Here is a 21342-nt window from a genome sequence, read left to right as displayed (position 1 = left end):
GTGCCAGCAGATCCATAAATAAGTAAACAGGCTTCATCTAAAAAGGTTATAATAATATATTAGCACAAAAAGACATATAGGTGAATCATAGCAGCAGCCGTGGTACAGAAATTGATCTCCACACCGATATGAGATATTTTCCAGCTTTGTATAAGCAAACAGAAGAGGAGGTGTAAGGATTCAACCTCATAAATGAATGCAAACAGCTTTCACTTTATTATAGAAATATACAGTCTGACAGCTTGTCCCTGCCTGATTAAATTAACTCGTCCCACAAATGAGAAACACAGATCCCTTGAAAATCAGATTTGTTTGTCTGCCCAACCAAACAAAAAAAATCAAATACATCTGCACTCAATCTATATTAAAGCAATTTTCTAGGAGAGAAGCGGTCTAACTGCAAGATTGTGGCTAGCAAAATAATGTAGCCAGATTTCCGCCATAGCCAGAATGTGTCTGCAACAATAACTCTGGCACTGAAATGTCCATACATAATTGTATAAAACTCCTGTTAACCCCACTGATGCCAAAGAGGGCAGACCCTCTCTGGGGTTACTTTTAACCTTAGCTCAAATCATAAACCTAGGCCTATCCCATTTCCTAAACCTGCCCTAAGCCTAAACCCAGTGCCTAATATTTACCCAATCCTTAAACCTAAACTTCACACCACCCCCTGAAATGAACCTACTTACACCTAAACTTAAACCCATTCCATGATGTTAACCTCAAACCTTACATTAATGTGCAACAAAAGATTGAGATTAAGATAGTTATACAAATTTAAACAACTTTACAATTTACTTCTATTATCAAATTTGCTTCATTCTCTGGGTATCCTTTGTTGAAGGAGCAGCAATGCACATTGGTGGAAGCTAGATGAACACATTGGGTGTGCCAATAAAAAGAGTCATATATGTGCAGCCATCAATCAGCAGCTAGGTCTCAGTAGTGCATTGCTGCTCCTGATCTTACCTAGGTATGCTTTTTCAACAAATGATAACAAGAGAAGAAAACAAAATAGATAATAGTTGTTAATTAGAAAATTGCTTAAAATTGCATGCTTTGAGGCCTACTTATCAAGCTATAAGCCGCAAATACGATGGAATTCCGCAGCGTAATTGTGGAGAGCCTGATTCCCCTTAGTTATCAAAGCCTACAGACCGGCAAAAGTTGAAATCTGTGACATAACATACGATCCGCCGGTCTCAATCCGACACAGATCGATGCTTACGTCATTACAGATGTTCCGAATGCAAATTCGGCACTATCTGACAACTTTTGCTAGTTAACAAACTGCTAACAGATACGCTCGCCACTATTCCGGCCCAGCGTACCTGGTTTTCAATCCGCTACCCTGGAGGCAGCGGATGCCATAGGAATCAATGGGAGTCTGAAAGCAGCGAAAGTTTATGTTCGCTGCTGCCCGATATCCCATTGATTCCTATGAGAGAATAAAAGTTATGTTTACACCTAACACCCTAACATGTACCCCGAGTCTAAACACCCCTAATCTGCTGTCCCCTACACCGCCGCCACCTACTTTATACTTATTAACCCCTAATCTACCGCCCCGACACCGCTGCCACCTACTTTATACTTATTAACTCCTAATCTGCCGTCCACACACCGCCGCCACCTACTTTATACTTATTAACCCCTAATCTACCACCCGACACCGCCGCCACCTACTTTATACTTATTAACCCCTAATCTGCTGCCCCGACACTGCTGCCACTTACTTTATACTTATTAACCCCTAATCTGCCACCCAGACACCGCCGCCACCTACTTTATACTTATTATAAAGTTATTAACCCCTATCCCGCTGCTCTCGGAGCCCACCGCAACGAAATAAATGTATTAACCCCTAAACCCCTGGCCTTCCACATCAGAGCGGCTTCATCTTCAAGACATCCAACGCGGAGCATCCTCTTCTTACGACGTCTTCTTCAGAATGAAGGTTCCTTTCAATGACGTCATCCAAGATGGTGTCCCCTAGATTCCGATTGGCTGATAGAATTCTATCAGCCAATCTGAATTAAGGTTGGAAAAATCCTATTGGCTGTTGCAATCAGCCAATACGATTGAGCTCACATTCTATTGGCTATTCCAATCAGTCAATAGAATGCAAGTTCAATCCTATTGGCTGATTGGATCAGCCAATAGGATGAAAGCTCAATCCTATTGGCTGATTGCAACAGCCAATAGGATTTTTTCAACCTTAATTCTGATTGGCTGATAGAATTCTATCAGCCAATCGGAATCTAAGGGACGCCATCTTGGATGACGTCATTTAAAGGAACCTTCATTCCAAAGAAGACGTTGTAAGAAGAGGATGTTCCTTGTCGGATGTCTTGAAGATGGAGCCGCTCCGCGCCGGATGGATGAAGATAGAAGATGCCATCTGAGTGAAGACTTCTGCTGGCTTGGATAAAGACTTCGGCCGCTTGGATGAAGACTTCTGCTGGCTTCGATGAGGACTTCTCCTGGCTTCGTTAAGGATGGATGTCCGGTCTTCAAAACTGTAAGTTGATCTTCAGGGGTTAGTGTTAGGTTTTTTTAAGGGTTTATTGGGTGGGTTTTAGTTTTAGATTAGGGTTTAGGCAGCAATAGAGCTAAATGCCATTTTAAGGGCAATGCCCATCCAAATGCCCTTTTCAGGGTAATGGGGAGCTTAGGTTTTTTTAGTTAGGTTTTTATTTGGGGGGTTGGTTGTGTGGGTGGTGGGTTTTACTTTTGGGGGGTATTTGTATTTTTTTTTTACAGGTAAAAGAGCTGATTTATTTGGGGCAATGCCCTGCAAAGGCCCTTTTAAGGGCCATTGGTAGTTTATTGTAGGCTAGGGTTTTTTTTTTGGGGGGGGGGGGCTTTTTTATTTTCATAGGGCTCTTAGATTAGGTGTTATTAGTTTAAATATTTGATAATTTATTTTTTATTTTGTGTAACTTAGGCCTAGATTTAGAGTTTTGCGTTAGCCGTGAAAACCAGCGTTAGGGGGGTGTTAGTGTTAGAGTTAGACTTAGCTTTAGGGGTTAATACATTTATTAGAATAGCAGTGAGCTCCAGTCGGCAGATTATGGGTTAATAATTGAAGTTAGGTGTCGGCGATGTTAGGGAGGGCAGATTAGGGGTTAATACTATTTATTATAGGGTTAGTGAGGCGGATTAGGGGTTAATAACTTTATTATAGTAGCGCTCAGGTCCGCTCGGCAGATTAGGGGTTAATAAGTGTAGGCAGGTGGAGGCGACGTTGTGGGGGCAGATTAGGGGTTAATAAATATAATATAGGGGTCGGCGATGTTAGGGCAGCAGATTAGGGGTACATAGGGATAATGTAAGTAGCGGCGGTTTACGGAGCGGCAGATTAGGGGTTAATAATAATATGCAGGGGTCAGCGATAGCGGGGGCGGCAGATTAGGGGTTAATAAGTGTAAGGTTAGGGGTGTTTAGACTTGGGGTACATGTTAGGGTGTTAGGTGCAGACGTAGGAAGTGTTTCCGCATAGAAAACAATGGGGCTGCGTTAGGAGCTGAACGTGGCTTTTTTGCAGGCGTTAGGTTTTTTTTCAGCTCAAACAGCCCCATTGTTTTCTATGGGGGAATCGTGCACGAGCACGTTTTTGAGGCTGGCCGCTTGCGTAAGCAACTCTGGTATCGAGAGTTGAAGCTGCGTTAAATATGCTCTACGCTCCTTTTTTGGAGCCTAACGCAGCCTTTATGTGGACTCTCAATACCAGAGTTATTTTTATGGTGCGGCCAGAAAAAAGCCGGCGTTAGCTACGCGGGTCCTTACCGACAAAACTCTAAATCTAGCCGTTAGTGTTTATTTTTTTTTGTAACTTAGCGTTTGTTATTTTGTGTAACTTAGTTGTTAGTTTTTTGTAACTTTGTAATTTTTTATTGTAGATTTAAATTATTTGAGTAGGGTTAGGTGTTTAAATATATAATATAGTTAATTTAATTTGTAGTTTAATGTAATTTTAGTATAATAGTTAGGATAGATTAATTATTAGTTTAATATAATTTACTGTAATTTTAGTATAATAGTTAGGGTAGGTTAATTAATAGTTTAATATAGTTTAATGTAATTTTAGTATAATAGTTAGGGTAGGTTAATTAGTAGTTTAATATAGTTTAATTTAAATCTAAAGGTAAGTTTAAATTTATTATAAGATAGGGATGAGTTAATATTTAATATAAAGTTAGCGGGTTGTTAGGTTTAGGGGTTAATAGTTTAATTTAGTTTATTGCAATGTGGGGGGCTGGCGGGTTAGGGGTTAATAGGTTTAGTAAGTGGTAGTGATGTGGGAGGCCAGAGGTTTAGGGGTTAATACCTTTAGTTAGTTGCAGCAAGGTCTGGGAGGGGCGGGATAGGGGTTAATAACTCTATTTAGTTGCGGCAGGGTCTGGAAGCAGCGGGATAGGGGTTAAACAGTTTAGTATAGTGGCGGTGTTTAGTGACAGTATACAAAAAAAGCTGTGAAAAAGCCGAATAGCAGCGAGATCGATGACTGTTTAGTTAAAAACAGTCCGCTGCTCATCGCCCCGTACTTGGTGCACGGCTTTTTGACAGCTTTTTAAATAAATATGGAGAGCGTATTCAGGTCCGTGGCCGCGATGTTAGGCAATGTCAGGTGAGCGTATTGGTGCCGTTGAATGCAAGAAAGTTGACGGCTTGATAAGGAGGCCTCTTTATCTGTATCATGGAAGTTTAAATTTGACTTTACTGTCCTTAAACCTAAACTTAAACATATTCCATTACATTAACCCCAATCATTAAATCTTATTATAAGCTTAACCCCAGTCACTATACTTAACCCTTTCTAACCCTTTCTATACTTAACCCTTTCTCTGGCATTTTTTCCACTAGTTTTGCAGACTGGATACCTATTAGACCAACTTTATCAGATTTACTATTTCATTTTACTTCTAAAAGGTATACATTTGTCACAGTTGATTAAAGACCTATTAATATAAATAGTAGTGAAACATTACTAACATAGAAACATATTTACAAATTATTAAAACTCCATAGAGCACAAAAAAAACAAAAAAAAAAACAGGATACATTATTCTGAAGTATTTCTAAATCAGGAATCTGATACCAGTTTGGATCTGCATTTCTTCTCAGATCAGATAACCTGTTTTTCTAAAATAAAGCTTCATGTGTCCTCAAGATAAGAGACATCCTTAAAATTAGTTCACCTGTCATGTGCCCCACCAGAACAGCCTTGTTTCTTCTCAAATCACACAGGTCAGAACCGGTCAGAACAATTTGTCTCTATATAAGACAAACTATCCACCTAAATCATAAATAAGTGTGGCTTACAGATCATATTTTTTTTAACCAGATCACACTTGCACCACAAGGTCTCCCCAGATCAAACCACTTGCACTCCAATGCCTCACCCAATAATCAGAACTTCCTGTCAATTAAAGATAAACTCAAGCAAATATACCTCTCCCTGATCCGGCATACCTGCTCCTAATGAACAGACCCCCTCTGCTGATCATATCCCCTCTCCAAAGTCATTTTTCCAACCACTAGAAGAGGTTATCTCAGACCAGTCACCGGACCTTCATATCTAGACAACTTGCTCCCGCAGATCAGAATCACTTGTTTCTAACCTTTTCTATTTGCTTCTCTGGTATTTGTTATTGTTTTACTGCATTAACATTTTGTGTTTAGACACTTTTCCATGGATCACCCAATTATTTTTTACATTCTAGCTTAATCCACAGAACTCACTTAGTTAAATCCCAATGCAGTATGACCAGGATACTGCTAAGCCAAGTGTCAGAGTCAGTGAGGATCAAACCTCAGCCAAACGCAAATCCCAACTACTCTACAACAAAGACAACTTTCCTGTATCCAGTACTCAAGAAGATCTTTAGAGCATTTAAATACAGCTTACAATATTTATACAATTTAGCAGTTTTACATTTTAGAAGGATTTTATTGAGCATATTTGTTTGTATATTATTACTGATGTACTTAGCTTCAATCTATGCTTTTAAATTATGAAAGTACTCATAACCATCAGTTGTATACATTAATGACAGAAATAGGTTATAAATGTTACCTGCAATCAACGACACACACACACAGCTCCTATAAGGTGCTATTTTTCACACCTATTGCCTTCACGGATCTCCTCACACTTCAGTATTGCTAAATTATGATAATATACTCACAGTGTCTAGCTAGCATAATCTTTTTTTACCACAGTGTTTCAGTATATCCTTTGTTTTTCAGTCAAGATTCAGAAAAGCAACAAAGTAGGCAGCCAAGAAAATATAGCAAGCAGAAAACTGAACGTACATTGAAAATTGATATTGATATTTAGATCCCTGACATCACATAACATTTACTTCAAACACTCTCTTCCTCTCAATGTCACCACAACACAGTCAAACTATCACAGCATCAAAGTTATTAAAACTATACCGGGTACAACATGATTTATGATAATGTGGAGAAGCCAAAAACAAACGCGTTTCGGTCCTAAATACTGGGCCTTTATCAATGTCTTCTGCGGTCCAGACCTGTGTAGTTTTACTAACTTTGCGGGTTTTAAATTGGTTCTCAATAAAAGATTTATTTTTTTATTTTACTAGTTTTGTGCAAAAATCCCTTTCTTTTTCTTAGTTGTTTTGGTATCATTTGTATCTTTATAACATCTTAAACAGTGGTTTTACTGAAATCTAAATTTTTTCACATTTTTAAAAAACAAAACAAAAGAGAGCAGGATTAATTAAGTCTAATAGGAAGAAAATACTTGATAAAATGTAATTAAATACACACATATTTATTGTACTTATATAAAGTTTAAAGTTACACAAAATTGAAAATGAGTTTCTTTGTGTTCCCATAGACTGAAATGTAAAGGCACTTCTCAGTGCCATTTTTTTTTCTAACCTGAGTCCAACTCCCACCAACTTTAGACCCCAAAAAGTGCCTAGTGCAGTTGTTTTTTTTTTGTTTTTTTTAAAAGCTACATTTTTTTTAATTAAAAACAATAATGCCCTCTATTTTGAGGGCAATTTGGGGCACTTTAGAAAATTAACCAGAGATCTAATCTCTCGGGGAGGTGGAGCTGCGTGAACATGCACGCACGCACGAGGACACTACCACGTGGTCAGTTCTGATGCGTTCCTGTTGAGCGTGTCTTTCTCTCTTTCCGTGCGGCTGAACCCTTGGCGTGGGGATCGAATGCCTGGAGCCTGTTACAGCAGGGAAAAGCCGATTGGGGTCTCCTTCATCAACCCGCTCTACCGCTACACAGCGTCTTTCATTCATGCTGTGGTGCTGTGTCTGGGCACAGTGCTTTTATTGAATCCTCCTCTGGAAACAAGGAAGGACCTGGCTACTTTAAAGGATATGAGGTGTTGTTTTTACCCTCCAAAACCACTATGTAAGTGGAGAATTACCTCTCAATATCTCTTCGTGCTGAATGTTATATATTTGAAGAACATTGTAAGTCTTGTGTGTGGTAATCTAATCTGAGAGTGAAGGGTGCAGGTGACTTTTTTTTTTTTTTTTTTTAAATTATATTCTGAAGTTCTGACTGCTGTTGTACCCCCTTATATGTTGTTTTAATTTCAACCTCAGTGAAGAAAACCATCACCCGTGAAGTTGCACTGAAAGTTTATTATCTGGGAATTATTGCAAGTTTGGTAAACTAGTCTGGGAGTGTGGGATGTACCTATATTCCTTGTTCAGATTGTTTGGTATACAGTGAGATAGAATTTCTCTAAAGGCTATGTAAGTACCCACATCTGTTGTCTGTTCTGTCTAAAGCCCAAGTGAAGACACCAACATACTCATAAAGTTTCTTTCACTATTACATATACGAAAATTGTCCTTTTCATAGAAGGAGACAAAAATTTAAGGCAAAGTTGTTTCCAAATAACGCTTTTTTTCAATAAGAGCTTTTTCTACGCCTGATAATTTAATTTGGGTGTAAAACTTACACCACGTGTTGCTGCTCGTGATATACACGTATAGCAAGTCTGTTCAACGCTGTTTAAATGTCTACAACGGTTTGCCTTTTCTTGGTTTTATACTCCAGTGAAGATATCATCTCATTTGCAGTGACTTTACACTTGCTTGGCCTAATCCTGCTGAAGATACTAATCCACACCTGTAAAGAAAATATATTAGGTGAGGGTGGTAACTCTCTGAAAGTTTAGTCTTTTTTGTGATTCATAGCTATATCTGGTGACCTAGACTGGGACAGAGAGCCACTCCGGTATCTGATGCTTTTTTATACATAAGAGCAGAAAAGTATATTAAAGAACTAAATAAGTTCTTCTTTCGCAGATGGTGCATGTACTTATATAATTGTTTGTTTTGTGCTGTTAATCTCAGCGAAGATAATAATCATATGTTGTTTATTTACTACCTGGCTTACCCTTTTTCAGGATTTTGTTTATTGAAGGGTTCGAGATGTTGAAATACTGCTCTCTATATATGTCTTGTTTGCTACTTTGGGTTTGGAGAGCCATACTGGTTACTGTGGTCTATTACACATGAGAACAGAAAGTACTTGGTAATGTTATAAAAGCTTTTAGTTTTAGTTGTTCCATTTCCTTGACTCCCCACCCACTGGTGGTTCTCACTTCATCTACAGTAACTGTACTATTTTGATTACACTGTATAAATCTATATATGTAGAGATTTGAGTAACTGCTTGAGATTTTTATAATAATGTGAGGCATGGGGATTTATTTATATTATGTTCTTTCGTTAGTTTTATTTTGGTTTAATGCATACCCCAGTTCCGCTTCTATTATATACTAAGCTAGATATTGTTCTCTCTTATATTTACCACATAAAGGGTCTTATCACTCTTTTTTATCTAAATAATTTTTATGGAGAAATTTCTTTCCCCTACTTTGCAATCTAGAGTAAATATATCCAAATATGGCTTCTAAAAGAGATAAGAAAATGTCCTTGGTTGAACTACTTTCTAATAACACTTTTGCATCAAATGACCCCATAGCTAGACAACTTTTAGTAAAAGATATTATTGAATCTTTATCACCTTATTTTAAATCTTTAAAAATATAATTTAAATCAGAGATATCTTCTTTGAGACAGGAGGTTAGAGAATATTCTACCCGAGTATCAGAACAACGAGTGTATGATCTGAAGACAATAATGTTTTACAGAAAACTCTCCTGGCAGAGAATCAAAGTATGACCGTAAAACTTCAAACAAAGTTCGAAGACCTTGAAAACTGTTAGTAGAAGGAATAATATTAGATTAATTGGAATTCCTGAATCAAAGGAATATGAAGATTTATTTAAATTTGTTTCTGTAATACTCCCCTCCCCTCCCTCCCTCTTGGAAATCCCTTTATCCCTTCATCTTCTTATCCTGATTATTTGTGGAAAGAGCTCACAGAGTGGGCAAAAATATTCCCCAATAGGGATGGGAGTAATAGACCTAGACCAGTTGTTGCCTAAAATTTAACATTTCCAGGAGGAAAATACTCCTTCAACATTTTCGTAAAAAACTAATTGTTCAAGTAGAAAATGCACAGATCAAAATATTTCAGGATTTCTCTTATGAAACTCTTAATAAAGAAAGAGCTTTCTCCTTTTTGTAGTAAAATGTTAAAAGAAGGCATTAGAGCCAACAGTCATTTATCCTGCTAAGTTGAAGGTTTCAGGTGGTAATAAATCATATTTTTTTTGTAATGCAGCAGATGCTGAACAATTTTTTAAGTCTAAAAAAGAACTCTCTTAGCTGTTGTCAGACTTGTTTCCAGTGGGGGTTCAATTGGATTTTATATGTTTTTCCCCTATCCTTTTTTTTCCCCTCCTCTCTCTCTCTTTGGACTTAGTATCCTAAGATATGGACAAAGTTAAGAAACTTGTATTACTGTCCTGGAATATAGGGGTATCACTTCTTTGCCACTTAAAGAAATTACATACTGATATAGCCTTCCCTCCAGGAAACTCATCTTTCATTAGAAGAAGGTTTGAAATTTAAGACCCATTGGGTAGGGGAGGCGATAGTCTCTCCTTCATCCTGTAGGAGAAGGGGGTAGCTATTCTGCTTGGAAAAATCTCTTAAATATGAGATTATTGATTCTTTCATTGATCTTTCATTTGTTGCCTAGTTCCAAAAACAACTTAGAATACAGGAATGATAAGAGTGACACAGACTTACAGGCAATTCTAAATAAAGAGAGTTTAGCCAAAATCCCAGAAACCTCTGTTTATAACTTATAAAGTCCCCCCTATGAATCTAGAGGCCATTCTTGGACCTATCCATAGTAATAGATTTTGAAGGAGGAAATATATTAATGCACCTAATAATTTTAACCCATTATTTTGGAACTCCCTCTAAACTAGAATATTAAAGATAGTAGAAGGTCATCTTATTTTGGGTGGTGATTTTAATATGATTCCACAGTACCCTTTAGAAAGGGTTAGACAGGGTAAGAGTTGTGCCAAGACTAATAGAGATAAATTAGAGAACAAAAAACTTTTTTGCAATCTCAGGATCAGAGATGTCTGGAGAGAACAGAATTCCTGATATTAAAATTATACATGTATGTCAAACAGTGGCGTCAGCTAGGGGGGTGCGGGGCCGCACCTGGGTGACACCCTCCAGGGGTGTGACACCAAAAAAAAATTTGAAATTTTTTTTGAAATTCAAAGAAATACAATGTTGAGATGCATAGATTTTTTTTATTAGGAGGGTTGCATTTGTGAACATTGGTGGGACTGAGGAAGTTGTAGACACACAATTTTTTTGCCCCTTGAGCCAGTGCTGCAATTTCAACAAATAGTTTTTCCCGGCCTGCTTTTGCTTGTTTGTACTTTGCTTCTCGCCTGCCCAATTTCTCTATGAATGTTGTGGGCATGCCGTGGGGCCTTGCAAAGTTGCGCTGCCTAGCCTAAACCTGCCTGCCTATCTGTGCTCACTGCTCAGTGACATGTGGAGCAGTTGGAGTCACTCACTCGCTGTGCTGTCTCTCTAAACGGGAACTGGGAAATCGTGAGGGGATGCCTGGCACCTGACTGCAATGACTGTTTGACACTGTCTCTAAAGTGAAGGAGCCAAGTATGATGCCTACCAGACCTTTACGGTTATGGTACACTAAGTGCACACTGAAACAGGTAGGAGGGTGGGGGTGGGCAGAGTGCAGAGGTGATTGGCCATAAGAAGCGGTTAGGCACGCGACCCGGGGCTGTGCACTGACACACTTGGAACAGAGTCAGAGAACAGAATTTTCATAGTTTGCTCGCCTAAACCTTTTCTTCAGTGATTTATTTTAGAGTGCTCTGTTTATCTTTCATTTGATGCTCTGTTGAGCCAGGGAGCAGTTCTAGGCATGAGCTTTATAATTTAATGCAGCTGCAGGTTTACATTTTTTGTATGTGTGTGTCTGAGTTTTTGTGTATGTGTGTGTGCCTCAGTGTTTTTGTGTGTGTGTGTGTCTCAGTGGTTTTTGTGTGTGGTGTTTTTTTTTTGTGTGTGTCTGAGTGTGTTTCCGAGTGTTTGTGTGTGCATCTGAGTATGTTTTTAAGTGTGTCTAAGTGATTGTATGTGTGTGTGCCTGTGTTTTTTGTGTGTGTCTGCATTCTGGGGGGGGGGGGGTGACACCATAACGTACCGCACCGGGTGACACAACCCTAGTGACGCCACTGATGTCAAAAAATATGGCACTCTCTCCAGGATTGAGATGTTTCTTACTAGTGATAGTCTAACAAATATGGGAGTTATTTCTGTGATCTCTTCCTTTGTTTCTCGGATCATGCAACTATTATATTGGAAATTTCTCTTCTTTCAATTCTTTTTTTTGTCCTTTTTATTTCCCAACTTATTGTTAAATGATCTTAAATTTAGAGATTACCTTGTCAGAAAATGGGAGGATTTTGTTTTTTCAACCAAGCACATATAGATAATCCTGAGCTTGTTTTGGCAGACTGCTAAGGCAGTGTTTGACTGGCGATATTATAAACACTTATCTCTTAACTCCACCAATGAAAACTGGGTTAAATATTTTAATGCTAAGAAAGAACAAGATACTTTACCTTCTTCACTCTAAAACAATGGCTGAATTAATAAACTCTGGCCAAATACTATAGATATTGGAATAAGACTGGCAAACTCTTGACTAGAATAATTAAAAGCTCTTCTAGCTCTCAAGGTATCGAAGCGATTCAATTAAATGGTAATATTCACAAAGATTCAAAAGAAGATCTTAGCATATTTTTCTATTATTATTCTGATTTATACTTATATAAAGAACCCAATTTAGATTATAAAGTAAAATTTTGGGATAGATCTCGGTCCCAAGTTGTCTAGAACACCTTATTACCCTTAATTAATGCCTCTATTACGGATAAAGAAATCTCAGACAGCATAGACTCTATATCTTTTTTTTTTTTTTTTATATTCAATTTTTAATTGCAAGAGTAAAGCACAAACATCAAGACAATACATTGTGTAAAATAACGTTTAACATAAACATAGCCATCAATTTCCCGGGTACAAAGGGAGCCATGGCTTCCTATAAAGCCTGCCCTGGCATTTACGGTTGTAGAATTGTGGGGGGTCAGTATATCCAACCCAGAGTCTATAAAGTCCTTGGGTGTTCTTTAGTTTTCGCTCTCCTGCATGAGTTTTTTTTATTTTTTGAAAAACAAACAAACATTTAAATACTTATACAACCTATTAAAATGACTACCAAAACCAAAGTAGCTCATCCGTGTAAGCTTAACCTTATCTTATGCTCTCTACGCAAACTGTGTGTGATCGCTCTGTGTGTACTTGTTCCTTAAGGAGCAGCAATATAATATATATATCATATACATATACATTGGGGTGGAATGGAGTGGAGTGAAGGGGTGGGAAGGAAAGGAGGGGGCGAATAAGAAGAAAGAAGAAGAGAGGGAGAGAGAGGAAAAAAAAAAAAAAAAAAAAAGTGCAGCTGCTTATTAGAACAGCATCAGCTCTTTTTGGGATTGCACAGGCCCTTGGTCCTTGACACTGTTTATGATGTGTTGCCATTCAGCAGACATACCTAGTTGAAGTATTGTCTCAGAGTGAGCGGAATGGTTTCAGAACTTGTCCCTGTATAGGTGGGTCTAGTTTACTGATAAGAGGTTTCCATTTTCTTAAGAAGGGGCGTAATCTGTGCTTGGTATCAAGGTCTGGCATCGTATTGTTCTACAAAAAGCTGTCTCAGTAATGTATGTCTGAACTGGGCTATTGTCGGTGCCTGTTTTTTATCCATCTCTGGAGGATGCAGTGTCTTGCAAGAAGTATGCATAGTGTAAGAAATCTATGAAACCGCCCGTGAGTCTCGTTCCCATTTAAACATAAATATTTCTGCGCCTGTGAGTGAAATTTCCACTCCCAGTACGGTCTTTAGCCAATATTGACATCGTCCCCCAGAATCTCTTGATCTTAGGGCAATGTGTAAAAATAATGTTGGAGTGATGGGGCAACAGCGCTGCATTTAACACACATATCAGGTAGTCGTCTGTCCACTTGGACAATCTGTGGGGAGTGATGTAGTCTGAGTGTAATAGTCTTATTTGTGCCTCTCTATGATATACTGCCAGTGTGGCTTGTCTCGTATGTTCTAGGCTGTTCTTTATGTCCTGTTCTGTCAGGTCCGCCGAGCTGATTTCGCTGTGTTTTGACAGGATACCAGAAAGGAGAGGGGCCTCACCTTGTTTCAGGAGGCATCTATAGAAATGAGATAGTGAAAACACACCCAATCGGAACATCGTTTGTGATATTGCGAAGGGGGACTTCCCCCAGAAATTTGTGTTGGATGCCTGCAGAGAGTTTACATAATGTCTCAACTGCAAATACGCATAGAAGTGTCCCTTTGGAAGCTGAAATGTGTTCTTTAAGTCCTGGAAAGATCTCACTACATGTAGTAGGGGATCTAGGACATCCCCAACGGTGCTTAAGCCCCGCTCCCTCCAAACACGGAACGGTGCATGGTCCATCCCAGCCGGGAAGGAAGGGTTGCCCACTATCGGGATAAACCCTGGGGGGGGGGCATCGATTTTCAGAAATTTATGCATCAGGTGCCATGCCCTCAGTGGGTCTCTATATAGCATACTCTTGGTGATCTTAGGGGGCAGCACCCCACCTCCGTACGGTAGATAAGGCAGTGCAATTGGCGCTGTCACTGTCTCTTCCAGTTTTGTGTCACAGAAATGTCCTGTGTTCAACTGCCAATCTGTCACCAGACGTGCCAGAGCCGCCCCCAGTAGTTATATATCTTGAGGTTGGGAAGACCCAATCCCTCCCGTCGCGTAGGGAGACAGACGTATTGTGGAGCGCAATGCGTGGTTTGCCCCCCCTTCCACACAAAGCGAAGTTATAGCTCTTGTGAGCAATCGCAAGTCCACTTTGGTCATAAGAAACGGTAGCATGAGCAGCGGGTAGAGTAATTTCGGTAAAATAGTCATTTTCACCAAGCCGACACGTCCCGATAGCCCCAAGGGCAGTTTTATCCAGTTCAGAAGCTGAGATGATAGTTGGGTGCATTTGTCAGATATATTCAATTTATATATCTTTGAGGGTCCCTATGAAGGTGAATTCCCAGGTATGTGAGGTGGTCCCCTCGCCTCCACAAAGGGATAGTCCATGTTTAGAGTCTGGGTGTTTATGTAGCCACAGGACCTCCGATTTGGTGGCATTAATTTTGTAGCCCGGAGAGAAGCTGCCGAAATCCGCGATGGTGCAAAGTATCTGCGGTATGTGTGTCTGTGGAGAGTCCACAAACAACAACCATATCAATCCGCATATAGGGTTAAGTGAAGGGGGAACTTCGCCCACACGGATTCCCGGGAATACCTGACGTAGCCTCTGTGCCAATGGTTCCAACGCCAGTTGAATAATAGAGGCGAGAGAGGACACCCCTGTCTGGTTCCCCTCTGTAGATGGTCATCTTTCCGAGAAAAGTCCTCTAGCCAGTACCCGAGCAATCGGGTTTTTGTATATCTTGCTAATGGTTTCCAAAAAAGGCCCTCGAAAACCAAATCTCCTCATAGTGTCTAGTAAATGCGCCCAACTCTGTCGAAGGCCTTCTCCGCGTCTAACGACAGCAGGAAGGCCTCCGACCGCTGTCTTGTTTACCCCTCCCCTCGCCCAGGGACCAATAATGGTCAATGACTTGAAGCACTCTCATCAGATTTACCACAGAGGAGCGTTTGAAGACGAAAACCTGTTTGGTCTGGGTGTAGCAGCTCTGGGAGTATCACTTCTGCCGATTCGCCATGATCTTAGTGAATAACTTGTAGTCGGTGTTTAACAGCGATATCGGCCTATAGGATTCTGGAATGGAGTGATCCTTGCCTGGTTTGGGGATAAGTGTGATATGGGCTGAGGTGAAGTTTTCTGAAGGGGTCGCCTCGGTAAGAAACAAGACATTAAATAGTCTAGTGAGTGTGTTAGTGATCTGCGGCTGCATTGCTTTATAAAATTCAGCAGGCAAACCGTCGGGACCCTGGCGCCTTACCAGCCGGTAGGCTCTGCAGTGTGTGCGTAAGTTCTTCTGGCATTGATAGGGGAGTTTAAGGTTAGTCAACTTGGTCCGTCGAGATTTGAGGTAGAACAACCTCTTGCCAAAATTGTTTTGAGTGTCTTTGTGTGATTGGGTCTGTCGAGGTAATCAACTGGGGCATAATACTGGGCAAATCCCTTGCAATGTCTTCCGACTTAGTGTAAGTCCTACCCATTCCATTTCAGTGCCGCGAGTTTTGTTCTCACTGTCTGGGGTTTAGTCAGGGTTGCCAACATTTTGCCAGCTCTTGTCCCCCATATCTATAGAATTTGCCTGCGATTTCAGCAGCCCTGCCGCAGCTTGTTGTTTCGCAAAGGCTTCTAGCTCCATTTAGCAGTAATGTAAGTGTCATAGGATAGTTTTGATTTGTTCAAGAGGTACAACTGATAAGCTTGTCCCAGTTGTTTTTGCAATGCCCTTTGTCTATGCTGCGTGTTATATTTCACTTTGGCTGAGTATGAAATTATGTGTCCCGCTAGTACAGTCTTCGCCGTTTCCCACAAGAGTTGAGGGTTATCTGTGTGCTGCTGCGTTATCTGTCATGAAGTCTGTCCAGGATGTTGTAAAAAACCTGACAAATGTTTCTGATTTGGTAAGGTACGTAGGAAATCTGAGTACGTTTCTATTCATGTTTGGTCTAATTGTTCCTAACACTAGTTCAACTGGGGAGTGGTCTGATATTAATATGTCATGTATATACTACGGCTGACTTGATCTAACAGGTTCCCCGGCCTACCAGAAACAGATCTATCCTGGACAGTGAGTGTTTAGCTTTAGATAGACAGGTGTTAGTCCTATCTTCTGGGTGGAGGAGTCTCCAGATGTCACATACACTCAGGTCATTACTAAACAAATCAAAGACTTTAGTCTCGTATCTGGCTTTTATAATTTCGTCTGGAGTCTTTAATTTTAAAGTTTCCAGCCACTGTCTATCCAGGTGATGTATGGGGGAGATATTGAAGTCTCCGCCAATAATTAATTTCGCGCCTATGTGTGGGGCTAGGTTTTTTATCAGGGTTCTCCAAAATCCCAGATCTCTATGATTAGGGGCATAAAGATTACAGAACACATAATCAGTTGAGTTTACTCTAGCACAGACTATTATGTATCTATGGTTGGGGTCCAGATATGTATGTCCCACTGTGACCGAAATCTTTTTCCCAAATGCAATGGCTAGTCCACGGCTAGCCCTTGTATGTGATAGATAGATCACCTGTCCTACCCAGTCTCTTTGTAGCTTCTGGTGTTCGTTGTCTAGCAAGTGTGTCTCTTGGAGGAGAGCGATGTCTGTGCCCAGTCTTTTTAAGTGTGTAAGCACAGTCTTGCATTTTATGGGGGAGTTAAGCCCTCCCACATTCCATGTCACTAATTTTAATGTCATGTCTATCTAGTGTAAGCTAGCTTCCAAACGATGTGGAGGGAGAAAAAAAAAAAAAAAAAAAAAAAAAAGGGGGGGGGGGAAGAAGAGAGAGGGAGAGGGGGAGTAGAGATATGAGGAGACTATTGATATGTGACCTGTTCCACTAGCATTCATTTGGTAATAGTAAGATGTAATAATCAGATCCCACTCCCGCTCCACCCATCTAGCATAGCCCTGTTTGTCCTTCTTCACCATACATTTTCGGATAAGTGTGGCAGCAGTAAGAAACATATAATATTTCAAAGAATGACATTTTCCCTCATTTTTCCCTTCTTTTCTGCACCACCCCTTGGTGTGGAGTTTGACTTGTTGGTAGTAGATGAGAGCTTTAACTAGCATTAACCAGAACCTGTTAACTATCAATACATTTAACATTACTTTGTTTGTCATCTGGAACCATACATCTTCAGATAAGTGTAGCGGTAACAAAACACATAACATTTCAAAAATAAAACATTGCAATCTAGATATATAACAATTTAACATTACCCTGGAGGCCTGGATTGACCTCCACCTCCATTTTCTCCGTTTGGAAGTCCAGATCTTTCTATTGTCCTTAAGAGTGTCTTTCAACAAATAACACCCAGCCATTAGTAATGACATATGTTAATTTGATGGACTCAGGTACAAAAAAAAAAAAAAAAAAAAAGGAAGCCTGGTGATCTCCGACAAGGAGAGGATATCTCTGTTCATGATGGGTGTTGTTGCTGTTCCGTAGCCAGGTAACTCTTTAGTGCTTGTGGTGAATGAAAGAATTTGACTCCGTAAGGTGTTTGTAGCCGTAACTTCGCTGGGTACAATAAGGCAACTTGTCTTCCCTGTTCATGCAATTGGGTGCACATTGGGGCAAACTCTTTTCTTTGTTTTGATATTTCCATAGAGAAATCCTGAAAAAGGAGAAGCTTTACACCTTCATAAAGGATCTCTCTGCGCGCTCTGTAGGCTCTCAGGATCTTCATCTTCTCCTGAAAGTTCAGGCATTTAAATATGACCTGTCTAGGTCGTGCCCTGGCCTGGTCTAGATCCCTTTCGGGCCCTACACGGTGTGCCCTTTCTACATCAATTGGGAGGATGTCGGGGTGTAGCCCTAGAAGTTTGGGAAATGTCAGTGCTGTAAATTCTAACAGATCCTTGCCTTTGATGTTTTCCGGCACTCCTACTATGCGTAGATTGTTGCGGCGACTTCGATTCTCCAAGTCGTCAATGCGGTCCTGGAGAATCTGTGTCTTTTTGACCAGCTGCTTGACCGTGATATCTGTGTTAGATTGTCTGTCCTCCACCTCCGAGATTCGGTTTTCTGCTATAGACATTCGTGAGGAAAACTGTCTGACCTCACAGGTCAGGGTATCAACTCCCGTTTGGAGTGAGTCCATCTTAGGGAGGAAGAAAGTCTTCAATTCGTGTAGCAATGCTGAGTGGTCCATGCTCTGAACCGGGATCTGTTCTGGGGGGGATGAAGGGTCTGCATGTATCTCGGCTGCGTGTTTTTGCTGCTTTTTATTATCCGCATTCTTAGACCTATGAGACATGTCTGCAGCGGAGGCAGGGGAGAGTTTATAGAAAAATTTATCCACTTTCATCAGCCCGAGTAGGGCTAGATCCCTTATTGAGCTATTTTCAAGTGCGGTAATCGGTGTCAAGCTGCGAGACAGCAACCGTGCAGGGGGGCGCCTTACAAGGTGTGTGCTTAAGGCTAGCAGGGCCTGTGATCTATGGGGAGAGCTGTACTGTCAGAGTGTTATGATGGACGGATCATGGTGCATTAAACTGTTTTCAAGTCTCTCTTTTTTGGTCTTTTCCTGTAAATTGAGCGTAATTGTATGAAAGAGTCTCTGAAAGTATTATCCCCCTCTCTTAAATAAATAGAGAGTTAAGAGTCAGGTGTTGGCTTTTGGTCTTATATTATTTCTCCCTCTTTTCCTTATTTGTTGTTAGCTAAGATGGCCGCTGTAGTGTATGCCACGTGATTATGTTTGGTTATGTTTGCGGTTAGGCCGTTATGGAGAAAAACAGCACACCACAGTAATATCAGAAGTCTTCCAATCTTGAGCCCTGCTCTTATTATGGCGTTTGTTTGTGCCCTGTCGTGATTATATTTAGGGTGCGCAGGCAGGTGAAGCTACAACTAGGCAGCCCCGTGTGGCAGCAGGCCCGCTTATATGTAAAGTGCGTCTTGGGCGGCTGTGCGGCTAGTATCGGTGCTCCCTTTATACCCGGTTTCCGGTAACTCACCCTTGTCAGGCCCGGCTATTGATGTAATCTGCGGCTCCCGTCAGAGCGCAGTGCAGGGTTGGCAAACCGGGTGGGTGCCGCTTCACTTCTCCTCTCCTGTTGCGGGTCTCTTCGCGGCGGTTAGTGCGTCTACGGCAGTTGTGGGGCTGAGTTTCCAGGCCCGTTGCGTTGTGCTATCTGTCCGTTCCGGCAGCCAGGACAAAGATGTGAGTCCTGCACACTTCCTTGGACAGCCAGCGAGGGTTGTATTCTCCCGGCAAGTCCTTTTGTGTGGGGCTGAGCAGGGTTTTTCTGCAGATTTTAAACCCGATTCTACTCCAAGTTGCGGAGCTCTAGTGAGATGCGACTGCTCACTTCCTCCGCTTACCGGAACTCTCAGACTCTATATCTTTATATAAAACACCGGGTCCAGATTTACTTCCCAATGAATTTTATAAAATGTTGAAACCTAGAGGCCTATTTATCAAAGCGTCAACTGAAAATGTGCTTGAATTCCGCGTCGTAGTTGTCACGAGATTGATGCATCATAGTTATCAAAGCATCAAGATCGGAATAATTAGAATATTGTGACGTAACATACGATTCAACGGTCTCAATTCGAAGCAGATCAATGCAAATAGAAAACCCTTTGAATTTAAGCGTAATTCGGTGTATTCGCCCTCCTATTCGACACAATTTGAAGCTGTCAAGAAGTTATCAAAAAATGAATAGTTACGCTTGCGTCTTAGCCGATGCAGCGTACCTAGTTTTCAATCCACCACCCTTGAGGTCGCGGATGTTGTAAAAGTCAATGGGAATCGGAAAACACTGAAATCTTATGTTCAATGCTGCGAGAGAGTGAAGCATATCACCTAATAAATGTCAATTACAAACTATTAAATATGTATACCCTTCAAAAAACAAACAATATTATTGCTCAACATTTGGTGCACTAGTTACCTAGTAGATATAGGGATAAAAATGAAAAATACATTACTACTGATGGAGTATGCTACAACTTTGTCTCTCATTACAAATCAAGGGGACTGTCATGAGATGCAGGACACAGCATAGAAGGTACAACACTATTTTATTGCAGAGCATGGAAAAACACATCTGGTATCATTGATCTCACTTAGTAACTGAGACATAGACAACAACGGGCCTAAGCCCCACCCCCATCCGGTGACATCACTTCCCACTCTCATCACAGGGATAATATTATTTCTACATATTTGGTGCAAAGTTTTGCCGCAAACTTGTCGCACTAATAGATATAGAGATAAAAATGAAATAAATACACAACATAATATAGCTAACTTCCTTTTTATTTGTTGGAAAAATCTATGTGCACCATGTTTAAGCCATGTAATACAAGTCCCACTCTCCACTTCACGCCATATTTGATGCAACACTTTTCGCACCAATTATGACGCAAGCTCCTAAATACCCCTCACACTAGTGAATTTTTCCACTACTTTTGATTGGAATATGCATAATCACATGATTTATGACATCAGCCAATCTGATTCAAATATTCATCATAAACTATCACTAACGAATCAAATTGCTCGATACTTCTGTCATTGATCACTCATCAGAACTTGTAAGTGCCATTTGTTACATTGTGTATTATACTTTGAAAGTATGTATATGGTAAATTAGTATTAAAGATAAACATTGATGCTGACATTAGAACACACAGTGTAATATTTTAGACAAGAAATTTAAAATTCGAATTGATGTTTGTTTCAATAAAATCTTAAGCTGATAGCACCAAAGGGATAGCCCATCTAACATTAAACTGTCATGAATCAGATACAGCAGAAATTAAAATCACCTCTTTACTGTCTTGATATGTTCAGTGTATTTCTTCCTTCTCTTGAATTTCTTTTTCAGTAAGAAAGGCCATCTTACATGCCAGGCCATTTTCTAACACATGTGAAGGGGTGTTTTTTAAAAATAGATTGCAATCAGGAGGGGTAAGACAGAGAGAAACCTGGCCCAGCCATTAAAGGGACAGGAAACCCCAAAATAATATTTCAAGATTTGGATAGAACATACAATTTTAAACAACTTTCCAATGTACTTCTATTATCAAATTTGCTTTATTATCTTGTTATCCTTTGCTGAAGGAACAACATTGCACTACTGGCAGCTA

General features: G+C 40.3%; 1 protein-coding gene across 1 annotated transcript in view; it reads right to left on the bottom strand.

Moving 5' to 3' along the window:
* LOC128665037 (uncharacterized) overlaps window positions 1–18550 on the bottom strand; it is a 147191-nt gene extending 128641 nt beyond the window's left edge. The window contains exon 1 of the mRNA XM_053719801.1: window positions 17881–18550. Coding sequence (XP_053575776.1) covers window positions 17881–18550 — 670 coding nt within the window. The remainder of the gene's footprint in view (window positions 1–17880) is intronic.
* Window positions 18551–21342: the final 2792 nt, after the last annotated feature.

Source organism: Bombina bombina, chromosome 1, assembly GCF_027579735.1.
Source record: "Bombina bombina isolate aBomBom1 chromosome 1, aBomBom1.pri, whole genome shotgun sequence".
Lineage (NCBI taxonomy): Eukaryota > Metazoa > Chordata > Amphibia > Anura > Bombinatoridae > Bombina > Bombina bombina.
This window is presented reverse-complemented; position numbering and strand designations above follow the sequence as displayed.